This window comes from Aquarana catesbeiana, linkage group LG04 (assembly GCF_042186555.1).
Source record: "Aquarana catesbeiana isolate 2022-GZ linkage group LG04, ASM4218655v1, whole genome shotgun sequence".
NCBI lineage: Eukaryota > Metazoa > Chordata > Amphibia > Anura > Ranidae > Aquarana > Aquarana catesbeiana.
Genome location: NC_133327.1, coordinates 273,231,230 through 273,256,688, shown reverse-complemented (window position 1 = coordinate 273,256,688; position 25,459 = coordinate 273,231,230). Strand labels below are relative to the sequence as shown.

The 25,459-nt window shown below is 43.3% G+C and overlaps 1 protein-coding gene across 4 annotated transcripts in view; it reads right to left on the bottom strand.

Annotated features, from left to right (window-relative positions):
• Nucleotides 1–8,711: 8,711 nt before the first annotated feature.
• AP2M1 (adaptor related protein complex 2 subunit mu 1) overlaps nt 8,712–25,459 on the bottom strand; it is a 38,689-nt gene continuing 21,941 nt past the window's right edge. For all 4 annotated transcript variants that reach the window (XM_073626561.1, XM_073626562.1, XM_073626563.1 and 1 more), the window contains exons 8-11: nt 24,484–24,619; nt 24,299–24,396; nt 21,022–21,133; nt 8,712–9,777 (exon numbers count right to left, since the gene is read on the bottom strand). In XM_073626561.1, coding sequence (XP_073482662.1) covers nt 9,643–9,777; nt 21,022–21,133; nt 24,299–24,396; nt 24,484–24,619 — 481 coding nt within the window. In that variant the 3' untranslated portion in view covers nt 8,712–9,642. The remainder of the gene's footprint in view (nt 9,778–21,021; nt 21,134–24,298; nt 24,397–24,483; nt 24,620–25,459) is intronic.

Below are 25,459 nucleotides of genomic sequence, written 5' to 3'. Positions count from 1 at the left end.
AGGAAGATATCAGGGTGAAGGAACCATTCTCCCGGGAACAACTGCTGGCGACTCAAGTAGTGCGCCTGCCAATTTTCTATTACCAGAATGAAGACTGCCGATAGGCAAAGCACATTGTTTTCTGCCCAAGATAGGATATGATTCACCTCTCTGGGCCGCACAACTTCTTTTGCCCCCTTGGTGATTGATATAGGCCATTGCTGTGGCATTGTCGGATTGAATCCTGGCAGGACAATTCCGTAAACTGAACGTTCAGGCCTTTATGACCAAGTGCACTGCCTGAATTTCGAGACTGTTAATGGGCAAGGCCATTTCTGATCTGGGCCACTTCTCTTGGACTGTTGCCTCTTCCAGGACTGCTCCCGAACCCAAAAAAGGTTGGCAGATGTTGTTACCACTTCCCAGGTAACTGAAAGAAGGATTTTCCCCTTTGCACATTTTTGGTTATTAACCATAAACTGAGGCTCGGCGCACCTTTGGAGTCAGCCATATTGGGAAATCTAGAGCTTGAACCCTTTTGTTCCAAGCCGATAGGATACTGTTTTGCAGCAGTCTCGAATGAAACTAAGCATAAGGAACAGCCTCGAATGAAGCCGCCATCTTTCCCAACAACCTCATGCAAAGCTGAATAGAAGAATTAAATCTTGCTTGGACCACCTGAATCAGTTCCTTTGCCTGGGGCAAGAATACCCTTTTCTGGGTATATCTATGATCAGACCCAAGTGTTTTAGCCTTCTTCATGGTTTGAAGGAAGGTTTCTTCTAGGTTGAGAATCCAACCTAGGTATTCCAGTTAGTTGAATGTGGTGACCATACATTGGTCTAAGCGGGCTACCGACTGGTCTATCAAGAACAGATCGTCTAGGTAAACTATAATCGTTATACCTTGGGCCCTTAATCTAGCTAGAGGAGGAGCCAGAACCTTTGCAAAACACTCAAGGTGCAGTAGCTAGACCGAAAAGCAGAGCTACACAATGAAAATTAAGATGTTCTACCTTGAAAAGTAGATATTACTGGTGAGCGAGGAAATAGGCACATGGAGGTATGCATCTTTGATGTCGATTGATAGAAGTTCTCCACCTTGGAGGATGGAAACAACTGATTGGATTGACTCCATGCGAAAAAAAGAGCAGTTATATTCAGGAATCAAATTCGTTTTTTGAGATCCAGAATGTCCATTCGGTTTTGGCACTGTGAAAAAAGGTTTGAACCCAACTCCAACCCCTACTCTTACATGGGGACCACCATGATCACCTTTTGCCAAAAGATAGTCCAATGCTTGAAAGAAAGGACTTTTTTCTTTGGATCCTTAGGAACGTTTGATCTGAGAAAACGAGGAGACAGGAACTCTTGGAACTCCAATTTGTACCCTGGAGCTATTGGAGGAAGTCCCCCATCTGTCGCAACACTCTTCCTGCCAGATCCTTGAGAACTGCAGAAGTATTCCCCCTACTCGAGCAAACGGGGGCACCTCCTCAGAAGGAGGCTTTAATATTTTGTATGTTTCCTCCCCCAAGACCTCTTTTGTCCCTGGGGTTGACCCTAAGGATTACCTTTTGAACTTGATGGCGGAGGCCGTCGTGACTGCCTGGAGGCTGATGCTCCTGGCACAGGAGAAGGAGCTTGTTAAAATAAAATACGTTTACTCCTTTTCTTAAATGGCAAAGGGGTACTTTCCACTAGAATTTCTTTGGATGTATTACCCAAATCATCCCCAAACAGCCGTTTCACCGCAAAAAAGGAAGACTAGTCAGGAGCTTCTTGCATGGCGCTTAGGAAAGGGCGCAAGGCCTGAAGGATAGAATCTCTCATAACTATTGCAAACATAAAGCTGCTAGTAGCTTGCCAGATCCTGGGCCTGCTGAACAGGATAACCTTGAGCACCTGTTTAAACTCGTCTCTCAACGATAACCAATTACTGTCAGCGCAGTGTGAGACACTCAATCTGCCAGAGAAAAAAAAGTGTTTTTATTTTCTAATATGAATTCCAACTTTTTATCCGTTGGATCCCTAAGCATTTGAGCATTGTCTGCCAGACAAGTCAAACTTTTATTCACAGAGGATAAAGCAACGTTAATTGCTGGTATACCCCACTTTTAGTGAATTTTGTCCTCCATAGGATAAAGTGTGAAAAAAACTTTTTAGGAGGGAAAAAATGCTTATCTGGGTGAACCACTCAGATACAAAAAGCTTTTCCAGCAATGAATGGACAGGAAAGGCATGCACAGCTTGAGGTGGCTTTAGCGAACCCAAACACTCAGTTAAGGGTACATAAATGTGGAGCGAATCATTCAGCAAGAAATTGCACCATCAATCTTACAGATTGTGAAAGCTGATCCCCCCCCCCCCCCCTCCGCATTTGACACCTCAAAAGGAGTCATCAGCCTCACCACGGGGTCCCCTGAGGGAATTCATCTTCTCCCACCCCTAGTTCCTCAGTTTGAGGGTCCTGGGTAATGGAAGAGAACCTGTCACATTTTGTCCCACACTGGGATGCGATTAAAGCCGCTAACTTTTTTTTTTTTTTTTCCAATCCTATCATGGCTGAAGAAAAAAAAAACCTTTTTAGTAACAAACGGGCTGCAGTGTTGAAAACAGTTGCAAAGATTTCATGGCCCTGATGCTCACTCTGACCAGCCTACCCCTCTCAGGGGAGGACACCATTGTAGAGATGAGTAGGCTTTCCAGAGCTTGAGGGAGACCCTTTTAGCCTGTTTTTGGGGGCGTTTCAACCCCCCCCCCCCTTCTGATCTTAGCCCGATGCACAAAAGCAGAGGTACTAATCAGAAGAAATCACATCCACTGCTTGAGCAATAGTCCAGCCACTGCTATTAACGCTCAGCCTGAAGCTTTTAGTAAATTTGTCAGGGAATGCCTGTGTCACAAACCTCTTATATGCCCCTTTTTGCTATTGTGTCCCTCAAACAGCTGCAGCCAGCAAAAAATGGAGCTTTTAAACATACTCCTGTGCTGGACGACAAAAAAAAGGAACGGAGAGCCCCGCCCCTTCCATCAGATCGCTGCCCCCCCTCTTTTCAAAAGAGGGTTTTCCCGCACGAGCCTCCGATCCAAAAGGGTGTGTGTGTGTGTGTGTGTGTGTGTGTGTGTGTGTGTGTGTGGGGGGGGGGGGGATGGCGAGGAGGAGACCCCTAACAATCCGCCGTGCAGGGGCGGTGAAAAAATGGAGCGGCATCGCCGTTCGTTTTTGGCTTCCCCCTTGCAGGAAGAGCGGGAGAGTTTTGCCCAGGTGGGGGGTGTTTAGTGGAAGAAAATCCCCCCAATCTTACCAGAGGTCTGAGCTGCTCGCCGGAGGGAAGCCTGCTGCTTGTGACAAGCGTGATGTTTGAGGAAAGCATGTCAAGGTACGTGGTCTATACAGTCCCCTGTGGTGACTCTTAGGCATGACATTTACTTTTTAAAGAAGACAATTCATAAGAAAATTTAAAAATTCCTTAGAAATCCCACTTACCTTTCCCACTGCAGGGTTTTCTGTGGTAAAAACCAACAGACCCAATCTTCACCTCTCACGGTGTGCTCCGTTAGAAAACCTTCAGGAACCGGGGACCCTCGGAGAACCCACACTCCTGGACTTGTAAAACACCTCACCAGAAAAAAACTTTATGGCTGAAAAAACCAAAGCTCTGGATCCCAGGGTCCAGCTCTCTAAAAAGAGAAGCGTTACAGGCAAAACCATTTATCATTTTCCTTCTACTTCACAACTATGTGCCACTTTGTGTTGGTCTATCACATAAAATTCCAACAAAATACATTTACATGTTTGGTTGTAACATGGCAAAATGTGGAAAATTCTAAAAAGGGTATGAATACTTTTTCAAGGCACTGTACATGTTCCACACTGGCGCTACTGGCTTCTCCCCTTGACTAGTGCCACCCAATAGCAAGCGGCTTGCTATGGGTGCGCACTCCTGGTCTATGCATCCATAAGAAACAGAGCCTCGCCCCCCCCTGCTCACTGGTTGAGATTGACATCTCAACAAATAAGGAGACCCCCAGGACAGCCAGGGCTCCCACGCACATTGCTAGATCAAGAGGGGGCTCAAATGTGTATGGTGTGTGTGGTGGGGGGGGGGGGGGGGGTAGCAGGACACAGTTTTTACCTTCATGCATTAAAAAACCTTAAGCCTTTACAACCACTTTAAGGCTGGGATATGAAGAATTGGATAGAGAATTAGACTCCTCCATAGCCATAGCTAAACTCTTGATACCGAATTTAAGACTGATGTAGGTTACTGTTGTGGTAATGTCTGACAGAACCCCAATCAGTCACCCCTTAAGAAGAGCCATCAAACAGAATAGGGGGGAGAGTTGGATCGCCTGGAGCTCCAGGAGTCCATCAACCTTGAATTAACCGGTGACCCATCCCACCCCCTACACGAAGGGTCGGCCAATGCACTGAGAGGGAAAATGCATATAGGAAAGATCAAACAAACTAGGGGGTAGGACTCAAACTATTTTGTAGCCTGATGAAACTACATCCAGAACCTGGCTGATTTGAGAGACTGCCAGCAATTCGTAAAACAGAAAACATATATCCACCTGGAGACATTGCGATGTGGACGTCCCTTCATGCAGAGGTGGGCTTCTGTGGACTTGGAAGCCCAAGAAAGAGTGAATTTGGTGGACTGTCTTTGGCGGAGAAACCTTTGCCATGAGAAAATAGCTTGTGTGCAGAGAAGGAAAACTCAGACTTACACCACTGTTCGTTATGTCTTTTTTGCCAAGGAAGTCTATGTCGGCAGCGGGTGTCTACGCAAGGACTTTCTTGGACGTCCGTGGACCAGCACTTAAGCCAAAGAAGATGTTGCAAAATGGCTAAGGTGAGAAACCAGCTGCCCGGAACCCAAGGCTGCATAGCACAAGAACTGTAGACCGTGAACTGATCCACCAGTGCCTGTAAATGAAATGAGTAAAAAAATAAATAAAATAATGGGGACCTGCGAAAATCTCAAACAGGGATTCTCCATTTTTAAACTTTCCAGGACCACCGTAACAAGACCTGAGGCAAACGTTTTCGCACATGCCAAAATTGGCAACTAGCAGCTACTCCTCACCCCAGATCTAATGGGGGGGGGGGGGGGGGTAACGGTTGGCTATCCACCTCATTGGACGATGGCGGTAAGGGGCACTTGGCAGTGGGCATCCGCAGCAAGACCATTCCCATGGAAGATACAAAATACTTTCCTCAGAGGGTAAAAAAAAAATTAAATATATATAACACCCCAGAAAAAGTTTAAAAGGGGGCCTGGAGGACCCTGATGCCGCTTGGTTGGCATCGCAGGAGGGGCAAATTCTCTAGGGCTGGGTTAGTTCAGCAGGCTAAACAAAAGGATTGTGCCAGGACAAACCACCTCTGATCCTATAAGTCGGGGGTCTCCAAACTATCGCCCTCCAGTTGTTCAGGAACTACTATTCCAATCATTCCTAGTAAAATCTGTGAATGTCAGAGTTTTACAATGCCTCATGGGATGTGTAGTTCTGCAACAGCTGGAGGGCCATAGTTTGGAGATCCTTGCTACAAGTGTTGTGGGGCCAAAATGTGACATGACACGGGAAGGACCAGGTCCAACCGTGGTAGGTGTTTGCCAAGGGGTAGACCCCCTCCAGTCTACTCTGAGATAGAGTCGCGGAATCCAATTCCCCCATAGCGAGGAAATGCAAGTGTTCTATGGCAGTGCATGGGGGACGCTACCTGGATCTATCTATCTATATATGGTCTGTTACCAAGCACCAGTTGATTAACCACTTCCCTACCAGGCCAATTCTGACATTTCTCTCCTACATGTAAAAATCATAATCTTTTTGCTAGAAAATTACATAGAACCCCCATATTATATATGTTCTTTTTTTAGCAAAGACCCTAGAGAATACAATTCCGGTTGTTGCAACTTTTTATCTCACACAGTATTTGCGCAGGAATTTTTCGAACGCGTTTTTTTGGGGGAAAAAAAGTTTTTTTTTTTTTTTTTTTAAACACAAAAAACAGTAAAGATAGCCCAATGTTTTTGCATTTTGTGAAAGATGAAGTTACGCCGAGTAAATAGATACCCAACATGTCACGCTTCAAAATTGCACACGCTTGTGGAATGGCGCCAATGTTCGGTACTTAAAAATCCCCATAGGCGACGCTTGAAATTTTTTTACTGGTTACATGTTTTGAGTTAGAGGAGGTATAGAGACAAAAACGATTGCTCACGCTCCAACGTTCGCGGCGATACCTCACATGTACTGTTTGAACACCATTTTCATATGTGGGCGGGACTTACGTATGCATTCGCTTCTGCGTGCGAGCACACAGGGACAGCAGCGCTTTAAATTTTTTTTTTTTTTTATTGTTAATTTTATTTTTTTTATTTTGACACTTTTTTGAAAAAAAAATATATTTGATCACTTTTATTCCTATTACAAGGAATGTAAACATCCCTTGTAGTAGCAAAATGACATGTCAGGTGCTCTTAATAGTGAGATATGGGGTCAATAAGACCCCATCTCTCACCACTAGGCTGGGAAGCCTGAAATCAAAAAATAAAATAAAACGATCGCCGGTTCCCAGCCGAAGCGGCGCCGTTTTTTGAATGGAGAGGCCGGGCGTGACGTCATAACATCGTGCCCGGCCTCCGACGATCATAGAGACTCCGGCGACCATCTGGTCTGCTGGAAATCTCTATGATCTACCGCCGGTGGATCCGCTCTCCGCCTCACCGATCGTAACGGTGAGTTGGAACAAGCACCGGAGGGCGGCGGGAGGGCATCCCCTCTCGCCTCCCATAGGAACGATCAAGCGGAACGGCCGCTATGATCCTTCCTATGGTGTAGAGATTCGCCGTCTGAAACCGGCAATATCTGAATGATGTCTGTAACTACAGGCATCATTCAGATATACCCGCCCAAAGCCCAGGACGTCATATGACGGTGGGCAGGCAGAAAGTTGTTAAAGACAAATCCATCAACTGGAACAAAAAAATCCGTTGACTGGTGTTTTATCACAGTTACGCGATAATTTGTGTGATTTCTTTGCACATATTGAAAATAAAACACAAACACTTGTGGATTATAACATTTAATTGAGTAATAACAGATAGTGACACAAGTACATATGTAATAATATCAAAAGGATATATAAAAGACACTTCCAGTTCCAGGTAGAATATAGATGTTCTCCCAAGGGTCCCATCTGTTCTCCAATGGCTTGGCAGATGATCACAGCAGAAAAGTGCTTATCACAGTTCTGTTAGAAGACTGGTTTATTTCAATTTTGGCTGTGGTATATACAGGACTAGTGAGTAATGACCAATGTTAACTGTCTGGAAAGGGATATCACATTCCTGAAAGGGCTTGGTGGGCTTTGCCACATGGTCAATTTACAAGGACAATCCTATAGCATTAGGTCAGTTGATGTAAAACTATCCTTATATGGTCCCTTAGCCAGAAAAGACTGACTTACAGATTGAGGGGGGGGGGGGGGGGGGGGGGGGGGAATTGGCCATAAGCAGGGGGCTGGTGGTGACATAAAACCTCCCCGTCATGAAGATCTGGCTGTGTCCCTCAATGAACAGAAGAGAACTACTACTACCTGAACTAAAAGTTCCTAGAGACAGTCTCATATTAAAAATGCTAGTTCCCAAATATATCCTGGCTTATAAAGCACAATTGGAGTATTACACTTTTGCTCTTTGTGGTCCTGTACCTGCATGTTATATTTGTGAACAATTTTTGCTTGAAAATTGCTTAAAATATCAATTTCATTGTGAAAATACAGCGTCTAGCTATTAAAACCCAGTACTCTTTGCTGCGATTGCTAACACATACCCCATCATCCCAGCACAAGTGTCTTTAAACAGACACCGACGAGTCAATGAGATGCTGAAAAACAGCAAAATGGAGGTGGTTAATACAATCTTTCTGACTGACCTCAGCAGCAAAGGAATCACGGTGCAGCTAAAATATACCATCTGACCATTTCAAGGAGCAGCAGATTGGTTACAGTGGCAACAGATGGTAGCAATTACAAAAGCGGTAAACTATAAATTAAGGCTTCATTTAGACTAGTACAATGCATATTTGAGCCCCAGTTTTGCCACCCTTTAAGCAGCAATTGGCAGCGGATAAGGGAGTTTACATGCCGTGAACGCGATGCTTTATTTTGCGCCCTCAAAGTTTACATCACGTAGTAATTTTCAGGCGGCCTGGGGAAACGCCGTAAATGCCCCTTAGTGCAGCTGGTTGCAACATGATTGTGAGCAAAAATGGGGTTAAAAAAAGGCATTGAGGAGTCAACGCTCTCACCACCTGTCAGTAGCCAAACGAAAGAACAAATAAACATAACAGAACTGAAGTCTACCAATAAAACCTGTTTTTGGGTGACAATGCTTACTCATTGTACTGTTTCTACAGAGCAGCAGTGCTGTCACCCTAGAACAGGAAGCATATAGAACTACAGAACAGCACCCTTACCTCCATAACATTGGATGCGAGAATTTTCTAGTTCAGAGTTAACGTGAGCAGGAAAATAAAAAACTGCTTGATATAACATTGCAAAGTTCCAAGGATTTCTGACATAAACCACTCAAGTTTTTTTTTTTTTTCTTTTTGCATTTATCTTATAAAATAAAACTTTCAAAAAGGTGTATTTAAACAAGAAACGAACACCAAATTGCCTTTATAAAAAAAAAAAAAAAAAGTCAGAGTAGCAAGTTTTTTTTTTCTACATTGTTTAATGAGGTTTATAATTTGACCAAAGAAGAACAGAGCAAATCACAGCACAAGGAGTACAGGGACGAGAGAGAAGTCACAGAGCCACACACACACAAGTCACATCAGTGGAAGGTGTAAGATCCCATCCATGCTGCTTCCATGTCAGTGACTGGTCTCCGGCAGTGATATGTTGGATTCTTTGCACTCCATGATAATGAATGCTACACGTGTCTCAAGGTTTGATCTGCTCTTCCTCACTGGCAAAATGAGCTGTGAAATGGCCTAACTGCAATGACCCCCCCCCCCCCAGTTTGGTCACAGAACATGTAGCAAACTTCCACCCCACATAGTGAAGATTTTCGTCACCTCTCCAGTCAGAAAAAGGACAAAAATGCAGTTTGTCCATCCAACACCCTGATGCCAGGGCTCCAACACGTTATCTCCCTCCTGTTAAGATTGGCCTGTGACAGTGTTAATAGCTCTAATGACAAACAGCAATGACAAAAAGGACACTGTAAACAAGACGCCGCTATTTAGAAGAGGGATATGATGGAAGCGTGCAGGAAATATTACACTATTCAGAAATACTATCAGCCAGCAATATTCACAGATGCGGTGGCAATACAAGGTCAGGAGCAGCTGCATGTGTGGAGAATATTCAAGAACACACAGCTGCAAGATGACCAAGGAGATCCCTGCAACTTGTTAACCTTTCCAATGCTGAATTAGTGTACAGAGCCTCCACGCTTAATGGGAGTTATGAAGCCAAATGGCTGTCATGGTAGGGCGGAAGAAGCAAGAAAGGAAAGGAGCAATATCCACCTACAAAAGTACAAGCTTCTTGTTTTTACTTGGGTTCCCCATCTGAGTGTAGTGTGATTGGGGCAGGTTTAGTAATGGACACTGCTCCCTCCTCTCTATTACCGATGCATTAACAACGGGTTTCATAAATCCCACTGCGGCCAATGTAGCGAACCCATTTTATCACATCATGATCGCTGTAGTTCAGCTTAGGCTCAAACACTTTCAGGTATCGAACTTTCAGTCCGGACGGAGCAAAAGGGACCTAAAAAAAAAAAAACAAAAAAAAAAAATATATATATTTAAGAAAATAATTTTCCCCCATGAAGACAGAACAGTTCATGCAGTATGACATTTTCAGTGGATTTTTGAGCCTCATGCACACTATGTTTTTGGCACCAGGCGTTTTTAGAACGTCCCGTGTGCATGAGGCCTAAAAACTTAGATTTTCCCATTTTTATATTTATGATATACTAGGCATCAAAGCAGGAAAATACTTTTTGATGTTATCCAGTTTAAATTTTTCCTGGCATTGGTGGCAGAAACAGTGCCCCATTGTTGGTGTCAGGTGGCAGAAACAGTGCCCCATATCAGTGTAAAGAATAGTGAGTGCCCCAAGGGCTGGATCAAAAGGCAGGCAAAAAGCCACATCCAGCCCACAGGCCGTAGTTTGGAGACACCTGCTCTAGAGAGTGTAGATAACCTCAAGGCTTCATGCACACTAGCCTTTTTTTAAAGCCAAAATAACGCTGGTAATAGCTTTTTGTAGTAGCATTTTTTTTTTTTTTTTGGTTTTTTTTTTGCAAATAAAAAAAAAAAAACAAAAAATAAAAACAGGAGCGTTTCTGCTGGAAAAATGCTCAAAGAAACTCTACAAAAACAAATTTTTATTCTGCTCCTAGAAACTGACGCTCGAAAAACACTAATAGCCTAAAGTAATTTGCATGGACACATAGGATAACACTATTTAGTTTCTAAGGGCAGAAAAAAAATGCCAACAGCTTCTAGGAGCTGAGGGGCTGAAAAGAGGTCTAATTACTTGGAGCGACAACTTTTTAAATGAATGTGCCTTCAAGTTAGATCTTTTGTTGTACCGTGGGGAAAATAATTTGATCCACTGCATGTTTTGTACGTTTGCCCACTTAAAAAAATGATGCACCCTTCATTTCTTTGTATCATTGGTGTATTTTAAATGTTCGAGACAGAATATCATCTAAAAATCCAGAAACAAAAAAACACGATACAAATCGAGTTGCAGTTCTGTGAGTAAAATAAGCATTTGATCCCCAAGCAAAATATTACTTGGCGAAACCCTTGGCAAGCACCAAGGTAAGACATTTTCATGTAGTTTGTTACCAGGTTTGCACACATCTCAGGAGGGATTTTGGTCTACACGTCTTTACAGATCTTCTCAAAATCCCTAAAAGTGATTTTAAAGGCTCAAAAAAAAAAAAAAAACAGAAAAAAAAACAAACAAAAAACTCATGTTATACTTACCTCCTCTGTGCAGTTGGCTTTGCACAGAGCAGCCTGGATCCTCTTCAGGTCCCTCTTTGCCGTTCCAGGCTTGTCCCGCCTTTGAGTGCCCCTCAGCCAGCAGCTTGCTACAGGGGTCACCCAAGCCCAGTCAGAGCTCCGTGTATCCATTCAGACACGGAGCCCGACCCCTCTCCCATGACTGGCTGACTGACAGCCGCAGGAGTCAACAGCACCGCTGTTCTGTCTGAGCCAATCAGGAGGAGTGTACTGGATGGCTGAGGGGGATCGTGGACCTCACTGGAGAGCAGGAGCTCAGGTAATTGGGGGTGCTGGGGAGGCTGCTAAACAAAGGTGTTTCCTCGAAGTTTCAGCTCCCTCCATAAATTTTTTATAGGATTCAGGTCTGGAGACTGGCTAGGCTACTCCATGACCTTAATGTTCGTCTTCTTGAGCCACTCCTTTCTTGCCTTGGTGGTATGTTTTGGGTCATTGTCATGCTGGAAGAGCCACCCACCACCCATCCTCAGTGTTCTGGCTGAGGGAAGAAGGTTCTCATTCAAGATTTTACAATACATTGGCCCCTCAATGAGGCAAAGTTGGCCCGTACCTTTAGCAGAGAAACAGCCCCAAAGCATAAAGGTTTCCACCTCCGTGCTTGACTGTATATATGGTGCTCTTAGGGTCATAGTCCATATTTTAATTTCCCCAAACATGGCGAGTCGAGTTAATGCCAAAAGAACTCAATTTTGAGCACAGCACTTTCTCCCATCCCTTCTCTGAATTATTTAGATGTTCATTGGCACACTTCAGACAGGCATGTACATGTGCCTTCTTGAGGAGGACGACCTTGCGGGCGCTGCAGAATTTCAATCCATGGTGGCATATTGTGTCACCTATGATTTGTTTGGCGACTGTGGTCCCAATTGTCTTGAGATCATTCACAAGCTCCTCAAGCATAGTTCTGGGCTGATCCCTCACTTTTCTCATGATCATTCTTACCCAGTGAGGTAAAATCTTGCATGGAGCTCCAGATCGAGGTGATTATTTTGTAATTCTTACATTTGCGAATAATGACTCTAACGGTGGTCTCCTCACCAAGCGTCTTGCTGGTGGTCTTTTAGCCCATGCAAGCCTTGTGCAGGTCTACAATCTTGTCCTTGACATCATTTGACAGCTCTCTGGTCTTGCCTACGATGGTGAGATTTGAATGGAAGATTGTGGACAGGCGTTTTTTATACACGAGTTGTCGATAGGAAGTCGCGCTAGAAATAGTAAATTATGAGAGAATGTGATAGGTGCTCTCAAAATAGTGAGACGACAAACCACACTCAGTAGGTCTAAAAATAGACAGATCCAATCAGTGCAAAGAGCAAAATAAATAAAAAAAAAAAAAATATATATATATATATACACATACACACATACATACACTGAATAGTGATATTAAAAAACCTGCGTGATACAATATACTGTAATATAAAGGTAGACATTACAAAGTAATGAACAGGTGACATAAATACCAGATGAAACTAATAATGAAAAAAGCTGAGTTAGACTTACCGGTAACTCCTTTTCTGAGAGTCTTCCAGGAAAGCCCATGAGACCTTGTCTCCTCCTACCAGGACAGGAAACACTTTACCCCCACCAGATAAAAGGGCAGTCCTCCAGGCCCCATGTCAGTCTTCTCAAGAACCGTAGGACATCCCTGAAAAACATATGCATATGACACATAATTTCAGACAAAACCGGGTGGGAATCCGGCTGTCCTGGAAGACTCTCAGAAAAGGAGTTACCGGTAAGTCTAACTCAGCTTTTCTCCAAGCGTCTTCCAGGACAGCCCATGAGACGATGAGCCAAAACTTACCAGTCTAGGGAGGGACAACTGCCTGAAGGACCTTACGAACAAACGCCTGCTCCTGAGCGGATAGGAGATCCAGGCGATAATGTTTAATGAAGGTCGAGTAACTGGAACATGTGGCAGCCCTGCAAATTTGATCCGGTGAGGCACCAGCCCAAGACGTAGACAAGGCTCTAGTTGAGTGAGCAGTAACAAAAGGTGGATGAACTTCCCTAATTTTGTAAGTTTCAGCGATAGCTTGCTTTATCCATCTAGCCAGAGTGGCTTTAGATGCACTATTTCCCCTGTGAACTCCAGAAAAGAGGACAAACAAGGCATCAGTTTTTCTAAAGGTCTTGGTGATCTCAAGATAGACTAGGAGAATCCTTCTCACATCTAAAAAACTAAACTTTCTTTCTAGGTCGCCTTGTGGCGAACTACAAAAGGTTGGCAGTACAATGTCCTGAGATCGGTGGAATGTACTGGCCACCTTGGGCAAAAAACCTGGATTGGTTCTTAAAACAACTCGATCCTCAAAAATCGTGAGGAAAGGCTTCCTCACTGATAGGGCCTGCAACTACCAGTTTTTAATGTGAGTAACTTAACTGAGATATCTTCAAGAGGGTCAAAAGGAAATTCAACCAGAGTTTGAAGTACTAGGGATAGGTCCCAAGTTGGACAACTTCTCACCACTACTGGTCTGGCCCTAGAGATTGATTTGAAAAATGGCTATAGTGGGATTTTCCAGGAGAGGAAACTGGGAGGAACACACCGATAGCTGCCGCCTGTACCTTTAAGGTACTAACAGAAAGACCTTTGTCGACACCCTCTAGAAAAAATTCCAAAATTGAAGGAATATCATGAGTTAATCTTTGATTTTCAGATAACCATGAGTTAAATCTTTTCCAAACTTTGGAATATATGGCTCTAGTGACTGGTTTTCTGCAATTTACTAGAGTCTTGACTACCTTGTCAGAGAACCCCTGGGCGCTCGTTATCTTTTCTTCAGATACCAAGCCGTCAAGTTTAAGGAAACCACCTGTGGGTGTGACACTGGACCCTGCGATAGTAAGTCTTTTCTCTTCGGAAGACTCAGTGGAGGCTCCGAAACCAGAGTCTGAAGCAGGGAAAACCATGGCCTCTTGGGCCAGAAAGGGGCGATTAGGATGAGATCCGTTTCTTCTAGAAGAATCTTCCAGAGGACTTTCGGAATAAGTCTGTTGGCGGGAAGGCGTAACAGAGGCCGAATGGCCACGGATTCGCCAGAGCATCGATCCCCAATAATTGATTCGCTGGGTTCAAGGAAAAGAACCCCTCTGTCTCGTGGTTGTTCTGATTTGCGAACAGGTCCACGTCGGGACATCCCCATCTGTTGGTGAGATCCACAAAACTTGAGGATGAAGAGACCAGTTGTTCCGATCTACCCGGAAGCGGCTGAGATAATCTGCCAGACAATTTTGCATCTCCTTCAGGTGCACAGCTGAAATTGAAGCCAGGTTCCCTTGTGCCCAAGATAAAATGTCCTGGGCAATAGATTGAAGTATCCGGCTTCTCGTGCCTCCCTGTTTGTTGAGGTACGCGACTGTTGCGATATTGTCGGAAAGAATTTGGAGATTGTGACCCTTGATTTCTGTGTGAAATGCCTGCAGGGCTCTCATAACTGCAAGCAGCTCTCTGATTGGATGAAGCACTTGCTTCCCTCAAGGTCCATTCTCCTTGTGCCACTGCATTGTTGAGGTGAGATCCCCATCCCCAGGCACTCACATCCGTAGCGATTCTCTGGGATATAGGAATGGACCATGGGAGACCTCTTGTTAGGTGCAGGATTGTCCTCCACCACCACAAGCTTCTCTTTACCCTGGCAGGTAACCAGACCCTTGACTCCAGGAACCCTGCGTCTCCGTCCCAGTTTAACAGAAACAGTTGCAATGGACGTTAGTGAAATCTCGCCCATGGTACTGCAGGAAAGCATGAGGTCATCAGACCCACTGCTCTCGAAATCAGTCTCAGTGAGACCGACTGATTGGTCTGTAATGCTGACAGTTTGGATCATTTTTGTAATTTTCCCCTGCGGAAGATAAACTTTTTGGTCTACCGAACAAAAATCGTATCCCAGATATGTCACTTTCTGGGCCGGAACTAAGGATGACTTCTCTACGTTTATCAACCAGCCTAGGGACTGTAGGAAGTCTTGCACTGTCTGGAGATTCGAACAACCTCTGGTACGATTCTGCCACTACAAGGATGTCGTCCAGGTAAGGGATAATAGTTATCGCCTTTAACCTTAGTGGATCGAGCACCTCCCAACACCTTTGTAAAAATGCGTGGGGCTGAGGACAGACCAAAGGGGAAGGCTTGAAACTGAATGTGCTGAGTCTCTGTTCCAATCTTGATTGCTAATCTCAATTTCTGGCAGGATGGATAGGGATGCGAAGGTAAGCATCCCTCAAATCCAAAGTGGCCATGAAGCAGTTTGGGTAAAGCAGATTTTTGATCGTGAATACCGTCTCCATACGGAAATGCTTGTACATGATTGAACAGTTTAAAGACCGGAGGTTCAAGATAAGCAGATACTTCCCTGATGGCTTTTTGATGACAAATATATGCGAGTAAAACCCCTTGCCCTGGTCTGGCCGGGGAACAGGGATCAGGACTTTTTGGTCTAGTAAGCCTCCAATTTGGAGACCCAGAGCCTTTGCTTTCTCTCGATCTCAGGGAGGAAAGGTGACCAAAAACCGCTCTGTTGGTTGGCAAGAAAACTCCAGTCTGTACCCACTGATCACTAAGTCCAGGATGAAGGGACTTGAGGTGACTGCCGCCCATTGTGGGAGAAAGGACCTCAATCTTCCTCCCACGGGGGGACCCGAGTCACTGTGGCTTGGCGGGTTGTTGGAGAATTAAACAAGACTCCCCCTTGACCTCTGCCTTTGTGCCCCGTCCAATGCTTTTTGGGCCTGTTGTCCTTTTCTTTAGGACCTTGCTGCCTACCTTGGCCACGAAAAAAAAACTTTTCTGGCTGTCGGGTTTTTCTTTCTCTGGAAATGCCTTTTTCTTATCAGCTGTGTGTTCCAGTGCCTCCTGCAGTCCTGGGCCAAAAAGATGATCACCCGTATGGGAAGACCACAAAGGCGCAACTTGGAGGCTGAATCACCTGACCTAGCAGAATCCCAGGCTCTGTGGAGAAGGATAGCCCCTCTTTTGTCCATGGGATCCCTAAGCGCACCCATATCAAACGCTAGGTCCGAGTTTTTTGAAACCTTTGAAAGAGGTGCGTCCAACTTAGGATTCTTGTTCCACGGCTGCGCTAAGTCCTCCTCAAAAGGAAACCTTTTTAGGTTACCAGAAATGAAAGGTTTCTCTCTGGATTCTCCCACTCCAGTTTGATAGTATCAATCAGAGAACAATTTACTGGAAAAACTCTAGACGACTTCTTATGCAAAACCTTATACACAAGATCATGTTTAGATAATTGAACCACCTCCTCATAATTCGAGAGTAGTATAGATTGCCTTTAATAAGTCATCCACATCCTCTAAAGATAACAAACCTTGAGACCCTTGTGGATTCTCTATCCCTGGGCTCCCTATCTGACCCTGATTCTTCCGTAGAAGAACGGGTAGATCTAACCTCAGCTTCAGAGTCTTCACTCTCCGCCTGCTGTGGGGTGCTACTGACTGAAGATCTAATTGAAGTTGGACCCTCAGCTGGTGTCTGAAGCTTGTCAATTAGAGTTTTAAATGAGCTGAAGGTAGACGTAAGCTCATCTCTGACAGAAGACATTTTCTGACAGGTTACTGGGTCATCTTTTACTAGGCCTTCTATACAGGTGCGACAAATTGAGCTCCTCATGGAGCAAAGCAGTTTGTTTGCGCAAACGGCACATTTACTTTTTTGTGGCTGCACTTGGGCCTTGTCCTGAGTCTTGGTCTGCAAGACAAAATAAATGACCCACAATGTAATTAAAAGCCACCCAATCACTCCGTAACACCACGTGCAGGAGGGAGAAAATGTGTAGCTCTGCCCCCTCGAGCACTGCGGCTTCCTCTATTCCCTGCACAGATCAGCCATGCTGTCGGCAGGGAAAGGACACAGCCGCTCAGCTGAGCTTTTAGTGCAATGCACCACGCTTGGGGCCCGATATCACACCGGCCCTGGCCCTCTCCAGGCACTGAGGACAGGGAACAGCAGCCCAGCCAACTTCTCCAGCCGTGTCACCATGTCCGCTAGTGATGAAACGACCTAGGGAAGAGGAACGACGCACTGTCGTCACCCCTACACGTCCAGTCCTGGAAGCTACAGGCTGTTTGGAAGCCGGCCGGTATGTTTTTATGCCTAAATTGTCTACCTTTTTGTAAGTGTTCATTTGTCATTTTTAACATATAATACATTTAAGGATTTTATGCTATGTGAAGCCCTCTTGTTTTATGGAGAACATACCACTTACCTAAACTGATCCATCTGCGGACCGTTGTTTTTGGAGGCTGAGGTGACCAGTTTATGCCAGAGAGATCCCGGGCTGGGGTTACACCTTGTGTGGTCCCTTATAATCAAGGGACCGCCGAATTCTGGTAAGCGGCAGTGTTTATATATGGTGGAGGCATCTTCTCACTTTTCACTCTCTCTGGGAGATTCTGCAGTGCATCACCACTCAAGAACCATACATTTCTAATGGACTAATTATTATCATGAAATGGTCTTTTCACTATCACATATGGACTCTTTTCACTTAGTCATGTGTTTTGGTATACAATAGATCACTTGATTTTTAAATATTTTTCTTCATTATTAGTTTCATCCGTTATTTATTTCACCTGTTCATTACTTTGTAAAGTCTACCTTTCTATTACAGTATATATTTGTTGTATCACGCAGGTTTTTTAACACTAATTCAGCGTAGTCATATATATATTTTGCTCTTTGCACCGAATGGATCTGTCCATTTTTTAGACCTGAGTGTGGTTTGTCGTCACACTATTTTTGAGAGCACCTATCACATTCTCTCATAATTTACTATTTCTAGCACGACTTCCTATTTTCTGTTTTGGTTTAGTGTCGTATAACGCTTTTAGTCGCATCTCAGCATACTGTTCACTAATAGCGCAATTTTTTCTTTTTCCACCTTCTTAAAATTGACAAGACTAACCTGTGTACCACATGATCAAATCCTTTAACAAGTCTGTGGGAGTGCCAAATTTTTTTTGTTGGTTGGTGGGGGGGGGGGAATCAAATATTTATTTTGCTCACTGAACCTCAACTCAATGTATAACATTTGTACCATGTGCTTTTTTTTTCCCCTGGATTTTCGGTTGATATTCGCGCTCTATAAAAATTAAAAATTTGTAAGTGGGCAAACTTACAAAATCTGCAGGGGATTAAATAATTATTTCCCCACTGTAACTCAAAGCAGCTTACAGTCTATAACCCAAAACTGAAACCATAAAAGCAAAACAGAGGGCACACTGGCCTAATGCATTATCCTGAAAACATAATTTTAATTTTATAAAAGTGGTAAGTATTACATAGTTACATAGTAAGTGAGGTTGAAAAAAGACAAATCCAACCTGTGTGTGTGATATGTCAGTACTACATTGCATATCCCTGTATGTTGTGGTTGGTTCAGGTGCTTATCTAATAGTTTTTTTAAACGAATCGATGCTCCCCGCTGAAACCACCGCCTGTGGAAGGGGATTCCACATCCTTGCCGGTCTTACAGTAAAGAACTCTCTACGCACGCCAAGGTTAAACCTCTTCTTCTAATCTTAATGAGTGGCCATGTGTCTTACTAAACACCCTTCTGCAGAAAAGTTTTATCCCTATTGTGGGGTCACTAGTATGGCATTTGTAAATTGAAACCATATCCCCCTCTCAAGTGTCTCTTCTCCAGAGAGAATAAGTTCAGTGCTCGTAACCTTTCTTCATAACCAATATCCTCCAGACTCTTTATTAGCCTTGTTGTCCTTCTCTGTACTCACTCCACTTCCAGTACATCCTTCCTGGGGACTGGTGCCCAGAACTGGACAGCATACTCCAGGCGAGGCTGGACCAGAGTCTTGTAGAGTGGGAGAATTACCGCTTTATCTCTGGAGTTAATCCCCTTTTTAATGCATGCCAATACTCTGTTTACTTTGTTAGCAGCAGCTTGGCATTGCATGTCATTGCTGAGGACCCCCAGGTCCTTTTCAATCCTTGATTCCCCCAGGAGGTATCCCCCAACCCCCCCAGTGAGTAGATTGCATTCATATTTTTGCCACCCAAATGCATTATTTTACATTTTTCCACATTAAACCTCATTTGCCATGTAGTTGCCTACCCCATTAAATTTGTTCAGATCTTCTTGCAAGGCTTCCACATCCTGTGGAGAAGTTATTGCCCTGCTTAACTTAGTATCGTCCGCAAATACAGAGATTGAATTGTTTACCCCATCCTCCAAGTCGTTTATGAACAAATTAAACAGGATTAGTCCCAGCACAGAACTCTGGGGTACCCCACTTTCCACCCCTGACCATTCCGAGTACTCCCCATTTATCACCACCCTCTGAACTAACCCTTGTAGACATCAAACCATGTCAAATGCTTTTGCAAAATCCAGATACACCACATCTGCACCCTCTTCCCCATTGTATTTTCAACACACACGAATATTATTTTAACTTCCTCCTTGAGAGGAAAGTATACGCTACCCAAGTGTCACCAGCAGTGATCAGTTTTCTTCTACTCAAAGTTTTGAGCTTTTGATGAATGTCACTTTGTGAGTATACAATAAAAATGTTTCAAGGATAATGCATTAGGCCAACGCGCCCTCTATTTTGCTTTTTGGTGTCAGTGTTTCCCGACATCCCCAGTTTTATGAGGGCAGCAAGGCGAGACAAATCCAATTAAGCCAGAGAGAGAACGTAACGGTTTCTTGGGCCCACTTTCAAGCGCAGAAGACTGTTTGGCATCTACCTGGAAGTCTATAACCCAACTCTTATGCTCTGTATATTACCATTTTTATTAAAAATATTCTGACTTAATTTAATAATGTTTTAAAGTGAACCTGAAAAGACAAAAATTTGGGAACTGCTGTAGCAGATAAAAAAAAAAAAAAAAAAGTCCAGGCCGTCATTGTCTTCCCAACTTTACTCTCTTCTATTATACTCCCAGTAGCCTATCCAAAATGGGAAACTGGACTCTCCAAATTGCCCATGTTGTCAACATCTTGGGACATTTCATATGATCTGGGAGTGTCCCATAATAAAATTCTGGTCGCTGTTACTCAATTTTTGGAGAAGTTGGCATTCCCCAATATCTGTACCCCGACCACGTGTTTTTGCAGAAGAGAAAAAAATGCATGGTTTACAAAAAAATAAATAAAACGCTGCTTTGGATCCTAATTTTCTATGTAAATAAAGATCTAACAATTAAATATTCTCCCCACAACCTCCAGTTTTGGGTTGAACTTTTAAATGCTGCATTACCTATGTATAAAATGACGTATGCCTGTCAGGGCTGTCTGAAGAAATTTGAAAAAAAATTTGATCGGGATGGTTGCCATGCGTTTCTGGTGATAAGGGAGATTAAACTCATATTGCGTCTTCTGCGTAACCCCAGGGAGTTATGTGGGGTGGTTCTCCTGGTACAGGAGGAGGGGGATTTCCTGCCCTCTTCCCCATTTTATTTTCTACACACCCATGCCTGTGCATATGAATATGGTTTTAACTTCCTCCTTGAGAGGAAAGTATACATTACCCAAGTGTCACAGCAGCGATCCGTTTTCTCTTTTCAATAGCTTTTAGTTGCTATTCGTTTGCTAGTTTATTATGTTTATTGGAATTAGATGGCATTTATCTTGGCAATATATCAAGATGCCCTTGCATTATGCCATGTACTAGTTTTATTGCTGTACACCTGTATGACTTACTGCTGTATATGCTGAATGTTTGGAAATCAAATTTGACCTTGAAATTGATGCATTTCCATTCCTTTTACCACTACTACGCACTTCCGAATACAGCCAACGAGGTGAGATTCTTTTTAGCAATTTATTGCCACTGTAATTTAAGAGGAATCTACCGTTTTGTCCCTCTAGTGTTTTAACAGGAGCAGTAATGGCTACTCTTTTTTTACGCCTGTAGTGAATGCTCAAGCTTTTAAAACTATATCCGGCCTTACACTAATCACCGTACAATAGTTTCTGAAAACTATTATACTCACCTCAAAGTTCATGGAAATAGGAGGGCGGGCCCACTTCTTTTTATCATTGGTTGGCAAAAGCTCAATCTCAGCACTGATCTGAGATTCCTTCATTCCAGCCATCCGTTTTATCCTTAACAAAAGCAAAAGAAGGATATATTACTATGTGAAACTCCACTATAGAAAATATATTTTTTATTTATTCATATATTCAGACCCCCTTAAATGTTTCACTGTTATATTGCAGCCATTTGCTAAAATCATTTCATGATCAAGTTCATGGTTTCCTCATTAATGTACACACAGCACCCCATATTGACAGAAAAACACAGAATTGTTGACATTTTTGCAGATTATTCAGACCCTTTGCTCAGTATTCAGTAGAAGTACCCTTTTGATCTAATACAGCCATGAGTCTTTTTGGGAAAGATGCAACAAGTTTTTCACACCTGGATTTGGGGATCCTCTGCCATTCCTCCTTGCAGATCCTCTCCAGTTCTGTCAGGTTGGATGGCAAACGTTGGTGGACAGCCATTTTTAGGTCTCTCCAGAGATGCTCAATTGGGTGTAAGTCAGGGCTCTGACTGGGCCATTCAAGAACAGTCACGGAGTTGTTGTGAAGCCACTCCTTCGTTATTTTTGCTGTGTGCTTAGGGTCATTGTCTTGTTGGAAGGTAAACCTTCGGCCCAGTCTGAGGTCCCGAGTACTCTGGAGAAGGTTTTCATCCAGGACATCCCTGTGCTTGGCCGCATTCATCTTTCCCTCGATTGCAACCAGTCACCCTGTCCGTGCAGCTGAAAAACACCCCCACAGCATGATGCTGCCACCACCATGTTTCACTGTTGGGACTGTATTGGACAGGTGATGAGCAGCGCCTGGTTTTCTCCACACATGCCGCTTAGAATTAAGGCCAAAAAGTTCTATATTGCTCCCAGACCAGAGAATCTTATTTCTCACCATCTTGGAGTCCCTCAGGTGTTTTTTTTTTTTAGCAAACTCCATGCGCGCTTTCATGTCTCTTGCACTAAGGAGAGGATTCCGTCGGGCCACTCTGCCATAAGGCCCGACTGGTGGAGGGCTGCAGTGATGGTTGACTTTCTACAACTTTCTCCCATCTCCCGACTGCATCTCTGGAGCTCAGCCACAGTGATCTTTGGGTTCTTCTTTACCTCTCTCACCAAGGCTCTTCTCCCCCGATAGCTCAGTTTGGCCGGACAGCCAGCTCTAGGAAGGGTTCTGGTCGTCCCAAAAAGTCTTCCATTTAAGGATTATGGAGGCCACTGTGCTCTTAGGAACCTTAAGTACAGCAGAACTTTTTTTGTAACCTTGACCAGATCTGTGCCTTGCCACAATTCTGTCTCTGAACTCTTCAGGCAGTTCCTTTGACCTCGTGATTCTCATTTGCGCTGACATGCACTGTGAGCTGTAAGGTCTTATATAGACAGGTGTGTGGCTTTCCTAATCAAGTCCAATCAGTATAATCAAACACAGCTGGACTCAAATGAAGGTGTAGAACCATCTCAAGGATGATCATAAGAAATGGACAGCACCTGAGTTAAATATATGAGTGTCACAGCAAAGGGTCTGAATACTTAGGACCATGTGATATTTCAGTTCTTTAATAAATCTGCAAAAATATCAACAATTCTGAGTTTTCCTGTCAATATGGGGTGCTGTGTGTACATTAACCACTTCAGCCCCGGAAGAATTTACCCCCTTCCTGACCAGAGCACTTTTTGTGATTCGGCACTGCGCCGCTTTAACTGTCAATTGCGCGGTCGTGCGACCTTGCTCCCAAAGAAAATTGATGTCCTTTTTTCTCACAAAGATTTCTTTTGGTGGTATTTGATCGCCTCTGCGGTTTTTATTTTTTGCGCTATAAACAAACAGAGCGACAATTTTGAAAAAGAAAAAAAAAAAAAAAAAAAAAAAAAAAAACACCACACTTTTTACTATAATAAATACCCCCCAAAAATATATAAACAATTTTTTTCCTCAGTTTATGCTGATACGTATTCTTCTACATTTTTTTTTTTTTTTTTACCAAAATCGCAATAAGCGATTGATTGGTTTGCGCAAAAGTTATAGAGTTTACAAAATAGAGGATAGTTTTATGGCATTTTTATTACATTTTTTTTTTTAAATGGCGGCGATCAGCGATTTTTATTGTGACTGCGACATTATGGCGGACACATCGGACATTTTTGGGACCATTGTCATTTATACAGCAATCAGTGCTATAAAAATGCACCGATTCCTGTGTAAATGACGCTGGCAGTGAAGGGGTTAACCAATAGGTGGCAGTGTAGGGGTTACGTTTGTCCTAGGGGCGTGTTTCTAACTGTGGGGGGGGTGGCTACATGGTACACGTCACTGATCTCTGCTCTGATGACAGGGAGCAGAGATCGAGTGACACTGTCATTAGGCAGAATGGGGAGATGCTGTTTATATCAGCATCTCCTCGTTCTTCCTCCCTGTGAGGCGATCGCGGGTATCCCCGCGGCGATCGAGTGCGCGGGACCCGCGACCCAACTTACGGAGCTTGCCGCGGACGCGCCCGCTGGCCGCCTCTTAAAGGGCAACGTACAGGTACGTGGTTTTGCCTGTAAAAGTCCTTCTGCTGCAGTATATCTGCGTGAGGCGGTCGGCAAGCGGTTAATGAGGAAAAAAAAGTGAACTTAAATGATTTTAGCAAATGGCTGCAATATAACAAAGAGTAAAAAATTTAAGGGGGTCTGAATACTTTCCGTCCCCACTGTGTGTATATTTTATATATACACACATACATATTTACAGTAACAAGAAAAAGATTAAATCCCTACGTAAACTCATGAGAATTATCCAATTCAGAAGTTAAATATATTAAAAGAAAAAAAAAAAAAAAAAAAAAAAAAAAAAAAAAGAGAAGTTCTCCTCCTTGAACATTGTTATAAGAACTCTGGGCCCCCCTACTTTTTATATCTGCAGACATGCCTCTGATGAAAAGAGCCCAACTTAGTACCTACAAACAGCTTCTACCTGTGGGTTTTTGAATACCTTCCAATGTTAGCAGGTAGCGTAAGAATCGCAGAAGCTGTACAATAACCCAAAAGTAAAAGAACCTTTATGCAGATTGAAGAAAACTAAAAAAAGTAAAACCGCACGCTCACAGGATATCACAATCATGATGCCTAGATTTTAGCTTGAAATTTTTTGTTTAAAACAAAAACAAAACAAAAATTGTGAAAAAAAATAAAATAAAAAAAAGGGCGGGGGGGGGGGGGTGTCAGGGGGAGATTGAGAGAGAGATACACGTACTTCCAGACAATGGCATTTTCACTTGCTTTGTACTTTGCTTTCCCCTTCATACAAATGACCTGTACTCCACTTGTGTTGAGTGGTGTGGGGATTCGAACCTGAAACAAAATCGAAATGCAAAAGATACATGTGAAATACGTACCCACACGCAATTTAATATGCAGTCTAAACAGTACAATTCTCACCTCAATTTTCTGAGCCAGCAGAGATGGTTTAAAGTTGGATTTTATGACCACCTTGACCTCCAGCTTGGTACGCCCCACCTCACGCACAAGTGGAATAACTCGGAATGGAAGGATAATGTCCTTTGTAGTTCGATATCTAGACCAAAAAAAATAAATAAATCATATTCTGCCTTTATACCCATCAAAAAATAAAGACCTAATTATTCCACACTAATGTATACTTTAACTTGGTTGCAAGAGGAAAAAAAAAAAAAAAAGTTACACAAGTATATGGTTTTCAATAAAAAAAATAAATAAATACTCCATGAGATTAAGATATAAAATAAAGTCTCAACAGTCCACACACACACAAAAAAAAAAAAAAAAGTGCTCTGTTACCAGGTGAAATACTCGCTAACCTCAGGACAAGACCCTAAAGGGCCAGCACTGGATAATGGTAATCAATCCTGTGCACCAGATAGTGGGTCCTCTGCTCACTTCCTCCTCTGATCAAACTTTCCCAGCTGGGGTGACTACACAGAACTCTCAGCCTAAAGGAAACAATCTCCAATAGTGCAGTAACGTATTTAAAATGCATAAGCGAATACCAGTCAAGCGTAAGGAAATACACTCACATTTATTCAGTTAAAAACAAGCAATATGATATAACAATGTAACAGGGTCTCACAGCATCCAGATCAAGTAATGATGCACGCCGCCTGGCTCCCCCTTTTACACAACTCCCACGTGGCTTCTTCAGAAAGCGACACTGTTCCTTAGGCTTGGCTGGTATTCTCTTACGCATTTTAAACCATGATACTGCAACTATTGGAGACGGTTTAGTTTATTCTGAGAATTCTCTGGAGTCATCCCCGCTGGGAAGTTTTATCATCAGAGGAGGAAGTGAGCAGAGGACCCACTATCTGCTGCACAGGATTGATTACCGTTATTTACCTTATGTATTTTTCATTGTACCAATATTTATAGAACAGGAGTT